The 15,504-nt window shown below is 52.0% G+C and overlaps 1 protein-coding gene across 1 annotated transcript in view; it reads left to right on the top strand.

Moving 5' to 3' along the window:
- Positions 1-15,504, top strand: part of Sdk2 (sidekick cell adhesion molecule 2) — a 292,689-nt gene that overhangs the window by 177,893 nt on the left and 99,292 nt on the right. The window contains exons 5-8 of the mRNA XM_031354086.1: positions 1,805-1,938; positions 12,272-12,383; positions 13,885-14,075; positions 14,204-14,287. Of these exons, the coding sequence (XP_031209946.1) occupies positions 1,805-1,938; positions 12,272-12,383; positions 13,885-14,075; positions 14,204-14,287 (521 nt within the window). The remainder of the gene's footprint in view (positions 1-1,804; positions 1,939-12,271; positions 12,384-13,884; positions 14,076-14,203; positions 14,288-15,504) is intronic.

The raw sequence follows: 15,504 nt of genomic DNA, 5'->3' as shown, positions 1-15,504 counted from the left end.
ACACACACACACACACACACACACACACACACACATACACACACACACACACACACACACACACACTATACTAGCTTGGCTATGATCTTATTCCCATCCCCTCATTAGCTAAAGATAAAAAGAACTCTCCATGACAAAATTGGACATCACTAGGTCCCTAAGCACTGGGGACCATCGAGCTTGCCACCCAACTGCCCAGAGCTCTCCCTGATGGTGTGCGGACTCTCAGCCTGAAAAGCCCCAAATTCAGGAGCAAGGGGGTGGGGACAGCGCAGCCAGCCTAGGAGAGAGCTGGGCCAGAGAGACATTAGTGAGGATGTTTATCTGAGAGCCTGTTTAAAACTCTGTAACATTCACCTAATGGGAAAATTTGAAGAGAATTCAACTGGATTTGTCCTTGTTAAACTAACATTAAGGATGTTTAACAGCTGTCTCGGGCACATCGCATTACAATCCAGAGACAGACTTGGCAAACTAATGGTTTTGTTTGTCATCAGGAGAATGGGTAAGAGACGCTGGGCAGAGCCAGTGTGGGCAGTATGCCAGAACCACTTCACACCCATTTAAGGGGGACCCCAGCTCCCGGGTTTCCTGCCTGCTGATCTTGTGATGAGAGGTGGAGAAGGGAAGCAGCCTGGAAAAAAAATGGCCCATCCAGACTTTACCCTCTGGACCAGTCCAGTGCACAGGGGGGGAAAGGGAAACTGATCGCCAGTGAAGACACCAGAGGGGTGTGGCCCTCAGAAGTCTGCATCAGGACACATTCACAAGGCCTTTGAGCCTGCTTAAACTGGTGTAGGAAGCAGCCAGTCCCAGGGCTAGAGAGATGGTTTCATATATAAAGTGCCCCCGCCTCCGGAGGCTGGAGAAATGGCTCAACAGTTAAGAGCACTGAGTGCTCTTCCAGAGGTCCTGAGTTCAATTCCCAGCAACCGCGTGGTGGCTCATAACCATCTGTAATAGAATTCAATACCCTCTTCTGATGTGTCTGAAGACAGCTACAGTGTACTCACATATAAATAAAATAAAATAAAATAAAATAATCTTGAAAAAATATAAAGTGCTTGCCTTGCGAACACAAGGCTCTAAACTTGATTCCCAGTTATATTTGTATGGCCAGCGGTGGGGAGACAGACAGGCTGACTCTTGGGGTTCACTGGCCAGCTAGTCTAGCTGAACCAGTAAGTTCCATCCAGGCCAGTGATCGACGCTGGATCAAGAAACAAGGATGAGCACTGAGGTTGACCTCTGGCCTAGGCCATTGCACACACGCAACACAGACATGCACATGCGCATAAGCGCGCACGCACACACATGAGCACTGATCCTGGACTTCATTTCTGAAATTCTTGTCACTCCTCATTCATTGTCAATCACTCACTCACTCTATGAATTCACTCTATGAACTTCTGGCAGAGGCGACCTCAGCAGAGGCAACCTCACAGAGCCATCAAGGCTATGACCATCAAGGCTATGACATGGACAGGAACAGAATTCCAAGAGGGTCAAAAAAAATACCCCAAACCTGACCCCAGGGCGTGCTCTGAGAAAGCCTCAGCTTCCGGGACTGAAGGGACAGTTGGGACGTGACAGGCAGTGCCCCAGTCATGGTAGATGCTCTGCAAACACTGCCACTGGGTTTCAGCAGTAAATGGCTGGGGTAGAGCTGGAGGCCCTCTTAGAGATGGGTCGCCTCGTTCCAGCTCCAGGAGCTAGTATAATCAAACCACCTACCTCGCATCGCCCAGCCTGCCTCCAAGACCTTTGGGCTCCTGTCCAAAAGAAGTCTTTTGTCTCTCTTCAGAGCCATCACGCTGGAGAACACCCTGGTCATCCTGTCAACGGTGGCTCCCGATGCTGGCCGCTACTACGTGCAGGCGGTTAATGACAAGAACGGAGACAACAAGACCAGCCAGCCCATCACTCTCGCCGTGGAGAGTAAGTAAGCGCAGGACCGGGGACCATCACTGAGCAGAAACCAGCGGGTCATTAAATCTCAGGAATGGGGCTCCAGGGGCCTGTTGGGAAGATGGAGTGGTAGGGGAGGGAGGGATGGAGATGGAGGGGTGGAGCTGTCTGCAGAAGAGGAGGAGCCACAGCCTGAGTAGGGGGACCCAGTAAGGGAAGCCAGTGAAGGTCACAGGCTGGGGGAAGTGGGGTTCTGGAAAGTTCTTCCCTGGCGGACACGGCTCAAGGAAAGGCTAGGCTTATTATTATCACTAACGTGTCCACTGGAGGCTAGGGGAAGGTAGAGGCACGTGAGGGAATGCGTGCTCACATGTATGGATGCCAGCCACCCCAGGCTCAGGTGCAGATGGAGATAGCACCCAGGGAGATTGGAAGCTCAATTTTAAAAGAAGTACGCTAACCGTCTGCCCAGCTGGCACATAAAAGTGCTGTTTCCGCCTGGAGCCAGCATTTCTGTCAACGGGCTCTTCCCCAAATTTCTACCTCTGCCCACCTTCAGCAGCATGGCTCCCTGGGAGACACAGGCATAAGAGCTCAGCCCCACCCTGTGCCAGGGTCCTGTGGCACAAGACACTCCTCCTTTAGTTGAGACTAGAGCAGGGTTGTCACTCCTAGTTTGGTTCTGCCCACCGGACTGGCTTCACCCACAGAACCTAACCTCAGGCCAGAGAAGGTGGGACAGGTGCCTCCTAAGCCGGGAGACCAAGTCCAAGTGTAGGAACAAGACCTCCATTTCCTGAAGCAGCTGAGCACCTTACGAGCTAGGGGTGCCGGATGTTCGAGCACTCCACATCTGTATGACTCCCACTCCCAATGCAGATCTCATTCATCATCCATGCCACACCCATCTGCATCCATCAGTGGCAAGTTGAGTATGTCTGCCCTCTCCCTGCCTAGCTTCTGTCTCCAGTTTCTAGAACATTCCCAGCCCCTGGTGTCTCCTCCCCGTGCCTTCTGAGCTCCTACAGGTCTCCTCTCTGGACACCCCATTGATTCCTTTCCCCAAGCCAGCTTCCCATCTCCCTGGGAAGAAATCTGAAGCTGGGGAGGAGAATCCACTCTGGGTACTGCCCAGTGACGATCATGGGCGTCACCTCTGACATTGACCTGAGCCAGGGCTATGTATGCAGGAGCAAGGGATCTTATCGGCATGCAGGGTGGTTTCTCTAGCGATTTCTCAGTGATGAGGTTACTCAGAGTCTCTTGGGACCTGGGTATCGTTTCTTAAGAATTAGTGTCAAACTAGGTATTTAGCTCAGTTGGTCAGGTGCCTACCACACACAAGTCCTGGTTTCTATCTCCAGCACCCCATAAAACTGGATGTAGTGGCAAAAGCATGTCATCCCAGCATTTAGGAGGTAAAGGCAGGAGGATCAGGAGTTCAAGGTCATCCTTAGCTACATAGCAAATGTGAGGTCAGCCTGACACACTGGAGACTCTGAAGGCAGAGGCAAGAGGACCTCTCATTATATAGAACAGGCTGTCCTTGTCCATATAAGAGATCCTGTCCCAGAGAGAGACGAAGAGAGAAAGAGGGATACACACTCACACACACACACACACACACACACACTTACACACATATACTCACACTCACTCACACACATATACTCACACTCACACACATTCACACTCTCACACACTCACACATTCACTCACACACACTCACACACATACTCACATACTCTCACACGCTCACACACTCGCTCACACACACTCACACACACACACATATATACACTCACTCACATACACACACTCACGCACTCACAGACACTCACACATACTTACACACACACTCACGTACTCACACACACATACACATATTGGCAGATGGCCGACAAACTCACAGAGTGAGTTGTCCAAGTTAAATCCAGGGATCTTCTTGAGTGCCTCCGTTTACCCCAGATCCATGGTCAGGAAGCCCTCCTCTGTGCTCAGCCTCCAACATGCAGCTCCTCGTCTTAGGACTCCATGATGTCACTTCCTATTCTACTTCAAGCCACCCCAGCCTTCCAGCCAGCCCCAGTGAAGACATAAGGCCCCTCTCTCTTCCCCCTCTGCCTCCACCCCAGACCCACCCAGCAGCCAGTCTCCTCTGTTCCTACGTCCTTATCCTCAGCGGCTGATTTTTAGCTAATCTCCCTCCCACGAGTGACTGCACTGACATGCCCCCCCCCCCGCCTGCCTGCCAGCCAGTTTGTGAGAGCAGTTGCCACTTCGCCCACCAGCAGCTCAGCTTCCCTGCTACCTGGCTTGAAGCCACACCCCCTCCTCCCTGTCCTCCCTCCTTTCCCCATCAAACTCCCTGCCCCCCCCACCTCAACAGCCTCTAAGCATCCCTTTGGGGAGTCCTGCTCACTGGAAATGGAGAAGGAAAAAACTCTAGCTGGCAACCCCAAAATTATACCTAGTCTTAAAGTCCTGGAAGTCCACATCTATCTAATGGACATACACACACACACACACACACACACACACACACACGTGCGCGCGTGGATAAGACCTGTATTACTACATGGAAATATAATATAGAATAAAATAAAATATTAATATGAGCCCCACATACCTTTTTCCAGTGGTCCCATTTGTATTCGTTTATATTATTTATGTGTTTTATTTATTTGGATGTGTCTTTGTGTTTTGGGTTTGGTTTTTAGGTTGGTTTTTGTTTTGTTTTGTTTTGTTTTTGTTGTTGTTGTTGTTGTTTGAGACAGAATTTCTCATAGCCCTCGGACTCCCTTCATAGCTGAGGATGACCTTGAACTCCCTACCCACCCGCCTCCACCTTTCAAGTGCTGGGATTGCAGGCATACACCACCACATTGATGCCTCATTTTTCACGAAGTAAAAAAGGAATAAGCAGAATTCATTTTATTAATGTGTTCTATTTAACCCAAAGTATCCAAAATAGCCTTTTAGCTTGCCATCAATATAGAATATATTAGCAGGATATTTTACATCAGATTTTTTTTTTTTTTTTGCATGCTAAGTCTGTGAAATCTCCTCGTTGTCTTACACTTGAAGCGCATCTCAATTTGAATGCTAAATCTTCATCTCAAATACGTGATCCGTATTTAGATTTCATCAGATTTACAGCCATAAAGGTATAGTCTTACGTCCAAGTTGCTCCACTTCTACTTAAAAGTGTTCTAATAACTGGATTGGGGATCCGTTTTTTAATTAAATGTAAATTAGCTAAAATTAAATCTCATTAAATCAAACGGATGCAAGCCACATTTCTGGAGCTTGGCGGGCATGCGCGGCTTGAGGGCCATGGTGGATGGCCTGGACTTTGAGGCCTGGATACCCCCAGGCTGAAGAGCTGGTATCCCCAGGTTTGGGGATGAGCAGGTATCTATCCATCAGGACTTTTCAGGAAAGAGTTAAGGCCTTTGGTGCTCACTTGCAGCTCCTGGGGCCTAGTGAGTCACTCGCTCACTCGCTCACTCCTGGCTCCATAGGCCTGGCTGCCTCCACTGTATGACAGTGTCTAAAGCCATGCTTTAGGGAGGAGGAACACAGAGGGGACTGTCCCTTGAAGGCCATCTGACAGAAATAGTTTTGAGATGCTCGATCCAACACGGCTTCCACGTGGCAAGTTCTGTCTGTGCCCTGTTTCCAGCTAGCAGTTCTCAGAAAGATGCCCTCTCTGTCTGGGCTTGCCTGTGAGGTCAAAGCTTGACTATTGACATTCTGGTCACCTGGTATCCTAGTACTACGGGAAGCACCATGGTCCATCTACCCAACAAGAGCCACCATGTTGATTCGCCATCCTACTCATGGTTGTGAGGCCCTAATCCACCTCAATACATCAGCCCCTCCCATGTGCCAGGTCTTGCCTACCCCACCCCAACTGGTGGCAGCAACCCCATAAGTAAGAGCTGGGTTCCTATAGAGCTCCGAAGCTAAAGCCTTGGCTTCTATGCTTTGGGTTTTGGGGTGCTGCCCTTAAGCCATTATCTACGACATGAATTGAATACAGCACACACCTGCAATGTGGTGCCTGGGCTGTCCCTCACCACAACCTGGTAACAGCAGACTGACCGACTCAGCAGAACTCACCCGGCCTCGGGGGGGCCAGTGGGCATCAAAGGACGTTTAGCTTTTTTCTGAAGAGACCTGATAGGTGGACCCTGCTCATCCACTACCTTGGGGACAACATCTCTCCAGCCTCAGGGTATCCAGGCCTCAAAGTCCAGGCCACCCAACACATGCCAGTTAGGTGTGTCCTACAAAGGTGAGCCACACCACCCCTAGTGGCTTCTGGCATCACCTTTGTTATCGTCCACTGACAGATTGCCTGCTTCCTTGGTGCCTAAGGCTCTCTGCATTCTGATGGTTACTGGTACCATCTCTGGTTAGGCTGTCATTATCCAGACTTTATGTTATGTTTTTTGGGTGCAGGAGGGGAGCACACATCCCTCAACACACATTTGGGAGTAAGAGACAGTTTAAAGGAGTCCTAGGGATCAAATTCAGAGCCTCGTGCCAAGTGCCTTTCCCTGCTGAACCATCTTACTGGTTCCCATGATCCACATTTCACAGGCGACGAAAACTGAGGGGACCAGCCAAAGAAGTAATATCATCCTCTTCCCAGTGGGTTTTGCTAACACCGGGAAAGTCAGGCCAGGGCCCCTTCTCATTAACCATGGCGCCTGAGCCGTAGGCGCCACTGTGGCTTCACATATCAGAAGAAAAACAAAAGTCCCTCCTGAGCTGCCGTCCAAAGAAGGTCACAGATGTCCCCCTCCCTGGGGGGACACCCTCCCTGGGTGACATCTGTCAGAGTCACCCAGCTTAGCTACTTGTCCTAACCTATTCCCATCCTGCATCCCACCCCCTGCTCCATGGCCTAGACACCCCACCCCTCACCCCTGCCTGGCCCTATTTCCTGAGCTATAGAATCCTGCAGTCTACATTCTGCACCCTTCAGGGTCCTCCTCTACCACCAACTTCCTGTTCCAGGGAGTAAGAAAGCCCAGCATCCGGGGCTCAGCCTGCATCCTGGCACTCCTGAATGCCAAGTCCATACCAGGAGGTCCCAAGCCTGGCACCTCTGAACATCTCCAGCCATCTAGACACCTGTCTATCACCATCTCAGACATCCATCCAGACACCCACCTAGACACCCACCTAGACATCCATCTATCACCATCTCAAACATTCAATCTGACAAGAACCAAACACATCTCCCTTTGAAACCCAGTTTTCCCTGGGGCTTCCACTACTCTCTACAAGGGCCCCATGTCTAGGCTTCCAGTCTCACAACCATCATGACACTTCTGTCCTCTTCACCCCTAATCAATCACTGTGGCCCATTGGCTTTGTCCTCTTGCCCTAAGTGGGCTCATATAGCCTCAGCCACCAAGTCCAAACTGGCATCACCATGTCAAATCTGTTTCACCCCAGGGCAGGGATAGAAACTGGGCATCCTATCATACCTCGTGTTAGCAACATGCTGAGAGAGATGCTTGAGGACACGTGTGGATTCAGCTGAGGAATGCACTAGAGCCGCCAACCCCTCCCTCCTGCAGGCAGAACAAGCTAAGACCATGAGCTCTGCCACCACCCTTATCTCTGAGGCCCGCTGCTGTGGGGTCTACACCCTAGCACACAACGTTCTGTTACAGGTCACCTCTCTTTCTCTTCTCTCAATACCTCTCAAGCCTAGGGCTTCATGATGCCTTACTCCCATCTCCAGCAGCGAGAGGCTCCGCCTTCTCCCCCAAAGGCTGGGCATGGGTATCTTCCTCCGGGAAGAACCCCTGAGGGCCTGCAACCCCCACTTCTCAGTAACCCCAGGGTCTGACACTCAACTGTGAGGTGTTGGGGACAGCTCTCCCCAACATGGGCAGGCAGGTGCCAGGAGAAGTGCCATCCTTCACTGAGCACCTACTATTCGAAGGGCATTCTGCACTCATGCTAGCTCAGCTGAGCGCCCCACTCCAGCCTCCTTCCAGCACTCAGCACAGGCATCTTTAAGTCACCAATGAGACTCTCAGCTTTCCTTCCCAGGAGGACAGATCCAACCATCTCTCTTTGTAGGGAATCCTCCATTCCTGATATTCACCAAGCAAGATGCGTTGAGCGGGGACCTAAATTTACACTGCACAGACAGGTGCTACAATTTGATTTTTCAGTCCTAGGAATCAAACCCAGAACCCACAAATACTAAGTAAGCGAGTTATAGCTGATCTATGCTTCTTTGTACTCAAGTTAGAGTCTTGCTAAGTTACCCAGGCTGGCCTTGAAGTCTCTTATCTTCTTGCTTCAGTCTCCCAAGTTGCACTGATAACAGGTTTTCAGCACCTGGCCTAGCTCTGAGAGTGAATTTTTTGTTTTTGAGCGAGTCTCCTATAGCTCCAGCTGATCTTCAATTCAATATATAGCTGAGATAGCCTTAAGTTCCTGACTTCCTGCCTCTGCTTTGTGCACCCTGGGATTATAATGTACCACCGTGTCCAGTTGTTATATTGAGGATCCAATGTGTAGCCCTGGCTAGTCTGGAACTTACAATGTAGACCAGACTGACCTTGAACTCACAGAGATCCACCTGCCTCTGCCTCCCAGGTGCTGGAATTAACTCTGATCCTCCATGACCACCATCATACCACCCTACCTCTGCTGCCTCTCCCAGCTACCACATTAGGAATTGAACCCAGAGCTTCCTGCATGCTAGGCAAACACTTAACCCAGTGAGCTGTGTCCCCAGCTCCAAGTAATGATTCTTATTCCAGATTCCAGTCCCTGAGAAAACAGAGACTGAGCAGAATAGTCACCTGTCTAGGTCACCCCCGGAACACCTGGGACAGAGCAAGCCTAAGCCCCAGGCCTATCCTCTCTCCCTGTACCAAGAGTCCTCAGCCACCATGGCTGGCCTCCAGCCCTGTAGGCTGCTGCCTGGACCTGGCCACACGCTCCAGGGGGTCCCAGTGTCACACTAACAGCCCTCCTTATTTAATCTCCACCTCTCCATAGCCCGTCTTCCTCCGGGCTGTCTGTTTATCAGGCCGGCAGCACCAGCTCAGACTCTAACAGTCTGTCTCCTCGGCGTGGCCCATTAATCTGGGCCATGGTACCTTCGCACAGGCATGTAATAAACAACTTAGAGCACACGTTTATGGATTCAGCTATATCAGCAGCTTTCAATCCGATCGCACTTTATGGCACCTACATGAGACTTTATATTGTTGCAATTACTCTGCTTTATATGCCGCCTTCTCACCCGTTCATTTTCCTTTATTTTTACATTTTATTCCTATTCTTCCTCAGCCGTTTCTAACAAGACCTAGAGCTCAGCCAGGAAACCTGCCTGAGGCCCCGGCCAGAGTGGCTCACAATGGCTGCAAGGATACAATGTGTCTTCCTCTTGGCCCACAGAGGTTCACCCCCACACTATCGCCTACACCTGTGCACGCTGTCACAGCGGGCTCTCGCTAAAGAGTCCTGGAAGGAAGCCAACTAGAGAGATTTGTAGTCACGCGAGGAAAAAAAGTTCTCTCCAGGTGTATTTTAAGAGCCCGGAGGAGATGCAGTGTGGGTACTGAGGCTGTAGGCAGTGCTGGGCCTATGCTGGCCCAGCAAGAGCAGCCAGGTAACTCTGAAAGGGCCCAGAGTTCACAGAAATACCATGAAACCACCCTGTCCACAGCACCTTGTCTCTTTGCCTTTTATTTCATAAGCCAGTTCACGAAAGCCCTCTGTCATTTCATCCCGTATCCCCAGAGGTCGACAATGACAATGCCTACACCACAGTTGTCCAGTCATGTGAGGGTGTTTGTACACACCCACCGACTGCCATGTGCCTGTTCCCTGCTTGAGACATGGTGGCCACCAGGACTAAACAACAGCTCAGAGGCTTGTGCCCACAGAAAGCTGTGTGTCCAGACTTAAGCTGCATTTATTGACACTGTCACGGGTCTGGAGTTAGAAAGTTAAGGTCAGGGAGTCGAAAGGCAGGGCTGGTGAGGGTATGGCTCCTGCCTGGGACACAATTGCCGGCTCCCTGTCTGTGTCCTCGTGTGGCTGAAGAGGAGAGGCAGTGGGGGGAGCGGGGATAAATGGAGACAGAAAGAGAGGGGGGAGGGAGGGAGACGGGGAAGAAAAGGTAATACAACGGAGTAAGATGATAGATAAAGAAGAAAGAGGCAAGAGATAGAGAGAAGGGGCAACTGAGAGAGGAGAAAGGGACAGGAAGTGAACAAGAGAAAGAGCCTAGAGGTGCTAGTCCCATGGCGGGGGGACATGCCCCACAAACCTAGCCAAGTTTCCTCAGCTTCTACAGGCTCACCTCCAACACCATCATATCAGCATTTAGGGCCCCAGAGTATGAGCCATCAGGAGACACAATTCAGCCCAGAGCCAGCACCGTCTCGGCCTCCATGGCAACACCTGGACTGGCCCCTTGTGGTCAGCGTAACGGCCAGTCACCACAGGGAGGCCTGTCGTGTGAACAGGCTCTCTCATGGCTCTGGAGATTAAATCTGGCATCAAGGAGTCATGAGGTCCCCATTCCCTCTTGAGAGACTCTAGGGTCTCGTCCTGGAGTCCCTGGCCCCTATGCAGAGGATGCTGTTCCCATTGGGTAGAGAGCCTGCCCCCACTGGAGTGTGATCTCAGCTGAACCAGCTACAGGGTCTACCAAGACCCTGTTTCTAAATGAAGCCACATCCACGGCTGCTGGGTGGCTCTGAACCAGGGAAGGAGACTCCTGGGAGAATTCCCTCCCTGAAGAGAGGTCAGAGTCTCCCCCCCTCACTATAAGGCCAAAGTGCGATTCCACCAAAGTCCCCTCCAGCTGTGTTAGGTGCTTTCCGTTGCTCTGGTCCAACACTTTGGGCGAATGAGTTCAGAGGGAGAGTCTAAATGGCAGGTAGGCCCGACACCAGGCCGCTGGAGCAGACAGCCAAAAGATCATCCCCTCTTTAAAACTCCAACATGAAGCAGAGCAAAGTGAAAGGTGAGGGAGGCTGCAGCCTCTAAAAGTTCCGTAACCTCCCCCAAGCAGCACCGCCCACTGAGGGCCAAGCACCGCCCACTGCGGGCCAAGCACCGCCCACTGAGGGCCAAGCACCGCCCACTGCGGGCCAAGCACCGCCCACTGCGGGCCAAGCACCGCCCACTGAGGGCCAAGCACCGCCCACTGAGGGCCAAGCACCGCCCACTGAGGGCCAAGCACCGCCCACTGAGGGCCGAGCACCGCCCACTGAGGGCCAAGCACCGCCCACTGAGGGCCAAGCACCGCCCACTGAGGGCCTAGCGTTCAAACACAGGAGCCTCTCACTTCTCACTCAAACTCCCACACCCACCGGGAAACCAATAACTGTAAACCAATTATTTACAGAGCATGGAAGGGTTACTGACAGGAGCTTGGGGACCCCAAAGCAGCCACCTTGGAACATGGATGATGGTTTTCCTATAGCTTGTAGCCTCTCTCAGTTAATTTCCCCAAGCCTATAGACTCTACCCCCCGCCAAAGGCGCTGACCCTGAGGCCTCCTGAAATTTGCTTACTTGCAAAAGATGACTAGGAGGAACAGTCAGGATCTCAGGGAGGGTCCAGTGACTCTCCCACCCCTTCCTTCTCTAAGGGAATCTCAGATGTCCGCAGACCTGATTCCAAAGGTCTCTTACACCTAGCAAGGGCAGCTGAATTGGGAAAGATGGCAGCTTTGGTTGGAGGGCCGTGTTTTCCAGCAGGGGGTTTTCCATTGTATTCAGTGTAGAGAGAGTATGGTCTGGCTTGGAGGGGGGGACGGGGCAAGGATGAAGTAGATCAGTGAAGCAAACCTAGATGAGAGGGAGGATTTTGAAGGTAGTGGGACCAGAGGGCAGTGAGTGGAGCTGCGTTCATTGAGTTGTTTGCAAGAGGAGTGGGGAGGCCTTTGAGAGCTGGGGACCCCCCACCAGAGCTCCCCGACACTTCCACTCTTGAACAGAGGAAGAAAAAATATCCCATGTCTGTCCAGAGGGAAGCTGTGGGGCTTCTCATACAGCTACCTACTCTGCGCCTTAAAGAGTAAGGTCTTGGGCTGGAGAGATGGCTCAGCGGGAAAGAGCACTGACTGCTCTTCCAAAGGTCCTGAGTTCAAATCCCAGCAACCGCATGATGGCTCACAACCATCCCTAATGAGATCTGATGGCCTCTTCTGGTGCATCTGAAGACAGCTACAGTGTACTTACATATAACAATAAATAAATCTTAAAAAAAAAAAAAAAAGGAGTAAGGTCTTTTTGTGCCATGTGGACAGGCAGAGACAGGATTTCTGACTCTGCCCTCCTAACATGTCACCTCTTCTCAGATGTTGGGGGACCTGCCGACCCCATCGCACCAACCATCATCATCCCACCCAAGAACACCAGTGTTGTGGCTGGGACCTCGGAAGTGACCATGGAGTGTGTGGCCAATGCCAGGTAGGTGGCGCCTCTGACTGATCCCTTACCAGAGCTGTAGCCAGGACTACCATCCTCTTTGAGCAAGGTCTAGCTGCCTGGTGTGATGAAGATCTGTGAGTTTGGGGGGTAGGGAGCGGTGGACACTGCAAATCCAGGGCACCAAGCTCCAAGCAAGCTCAACAGGGTTTCTTGTTCTCGTATGTGCAAGAGGAAAGTGCCAGCCACGGTGAGCCACTGGAAGGCAGATTTAGTCCAGGCCATGGGGCCAGAGGAGAACTCTCTCTCTGTTTCAAAGATTAAGCCATCCAAAGAGGGGAAGATGGTCCTTCAGAGGAGATCCCTTCTATATGTGGGGTGCATGGAAGATGGTGAACAGAGTGGGTGCAACATGGACTTTGTAAAGCACTACGGCATCCCTTCAATACCTCACAGAGGAGACTGTTAGTCCCTAAACCCCCTCCTAAGATGGCTGTGTGGTGGGAGCTTCCCACAGGGCCTCCTCTTCCCCAACATGACACAAGTGTCAAGAGCCTACAGCACAGAGAGGGTAGGCAGTCTTGTCCGGTCACCCAAATGGTCAGTGGCAATGATGACTGAAGCCAGCTCCCCCAGAGGCCCAGCTCCTTGCCCCACAATGGGCCTCAGTCCACTCATCTATAAAGTGGGTGTGACCTGGCACACACACCACACCATAAGGCATGCAGGGGACGTACTGACCCCAGCCCGCCCTGCCTGGGTAGAGAGAAAGTCACGTTGCCATTATGGGATTAGAATGTGTTCCCAAGCTCCCCTGAGGATTCCAGGACAGCCTAGTCCACGTAGCACTGTCTGTGAGTGCATGCTTCCCAGAGCTCAGTCTTTTCACCGAGGTGGGAAACTTGGCCAGGATGCGCGTGAAAAGCCCGAGAAGTCCTGCAGCCAAGACCCTGCCTGTGTTTCCCACACTTGCACACCCATGGAGAACCTTTTCTAGAAGATTCTGAGTGCCCCCCCCCAAACAGCTAGCCCCACTCCTCTTAGCGAGGTCCATCCTTAGAAACCACTGGATGCTGGGAAGGAATGTCGGAGCAAACCAGGTCCCTAAGCCCATGATGGTGGGAAGGGGTTCACATGCTCTTGCCTCTCAAAGGTGAGAGTGGGCCTGTCTGTCTGTCTGTCTGTCTGCCCTTGTGTCTGTGTCATCATATCTGTTCTTCCCACTTCCTCTAATCCTTCACTCCTCCCAAGTCGCCTGTTCAAAGGAGGGAAGGTTTGGTGCCCAAGAAGAGCTCAGCAAATAACTTAGGCCAGCCCCCAGGCTCTCCCAGGGCTGTGTGTCCATTTACCATTGTGTCCGCGCCCCGTTGGGAACATTCTCCATGACCACCCAGATCCACTACACTTGCCCCCATTCTACACATGGGGAGCTAGCCACGCCAACAAACGCCAACTCCATCCCTGTTCCTTCCTACCCTTGCCCCATCCCCATGATCCTTCCAGAAGCCCTTGACTGAAAGCAACTGCCTCCCTCACCTTGTAGGCCTCTGATCAAGCTGCACATTGTGTGGAAGAAAGACGGAGCTCTGCTCTCCAGTGGTATCAGCGACTACAACCGCAGGCTCACCATCACCAACCCCACGGTCAGCGATGCCGGCTACTATGAGTGTGAGGCCATGCTGCGCAGCAGCAGCGTAGCCCCCATCACCCGGGGTGCCTACCTCTCGGTGCTGGGTGAGTCTGAGCAAGGGCTGGAGTTCCTCTGCTATGGAAGAGGGAGGGAACAGCAGTGTGGGCAGATGCCATCTCCACAGTGGCTAGATACAAAAGCAGTAATCCTGTCTCCTGCTCCTTCCCTGCAGAGCCACCTCAGTTTGTCAGAGAGCCTGAGCGACACATCACCGCCGAGATGGAGAAGGTGGTAGATATCCCATGTCGAGCCAAAGGTAACACAGAGGCGTGTGTGTGTGTGTGTGTGTGTGTGTGTGTGTGTGTGTGTGTGTGTAGACCTTTGACCCCTCCCATCCCGGCCAGGGCATCTCCAAGCCCCACCTCCCTCTCCAGACCACATCGCTAAGCAGTGACAAGCTGGCTAGGAGCCGGCACCCAGGAAACAAACAGCCAAATTACCGTAATCTCAGACTGCAAATCAACCCACGTAACTCCAGAGTTACAAATGAGCCCAAATTACCGTAATTTCAGGACAGGTGACAGACCCAAATTGCCCATAATTTGAGAGTTGTAGACAATGTCGAATCACCGTTTTGCCAGCATCCGCAGACCTAGTGTGTCTCACCTGAACGGGTGCAATCCACTCAGCCCATTTGGGGGGGCGGTGCCTGGCTTGGTCCTCACCCCCTGCTAGTCCTACTTAGCCCTCTGTCACAGTTTCCAGTCCTCACCGCCTCCATGGAGTGTAGGGACTCAAGCATCCTAGCATCTAGAGGCTGAGGCAGGAGGATTGCTGTAAGTTCCAGGCTGTCCAGAGAATAGAGAATCCTGGGCAAGGGATCTGATATGGCCCTGGTAGTATAGAAAGGCTTGTGGAACTGCAGCTCTCCTGAGACCCTTTACGCAGAGGCCTGTGGGAGCAGAGGGGTGGCAGGTAGATGCTGCTGTCACATAACCTCAGCGGGGTTTCTCGTTCTTGGCCACCCGAGGGGAGTGAGCCAGGCAGACTTTACAGAGGGACCACCTAGTCCAGTCCCTCCTGTTTTCCACCTTACACATTTGCAAAGAGAGGATGAAGCCAGTAAACAAAGATGCCTTATTTCATCTCATTCCAAATGCTATGAACAGTGAGATGCGTCATTATTTTATGTGCCATTAAGAAAGAAACAAGGCTGCCAATTAAATCGTGACATGCTGTCGATTGTAAGCCACACCCTGGCCCCCCATCACATTGCAATGAATAGCAAAGAATTGTTGTCATACAATGAGTGAAACATGGGTGACGGCTGAATGCAGAGTGGAAGGGAGCTGAGGGGGAGGGTGCAGAGCTGTGGCTGCCTCCTGAATGTAGAACCCCCTCCCCCAGGGAAGTTTGAGCAGAGAGGCAGAGGGTGAACGGGAAGAACGGAGGGACACCTGTGGGGAGAGAACCAAGACAAGAGATGGAGAGCTCTTCCTCTGTGTGCAGACCTGAGATGGGATGCGGGGGGGG

This window comes from Mastomys coucha, unplaced genomic scaffold (genome assembly GCF_008632895.1).
Source record: "Mastomys coucha isolate ucsf_1 unplaced genomic scaffold, UCSF_Mcou_1 pScaffold5, whole genome shotgun sequence".
Classification (NCBI taxonomy): Eukaryota; Metazoa; Chordata; class Mammalia; order Rodentia; family Muridae; genus Mastomys; species Mastomys coucha.
This window is presented reverse-complemented; position numbering and strand designations above follow the sequence as displayed.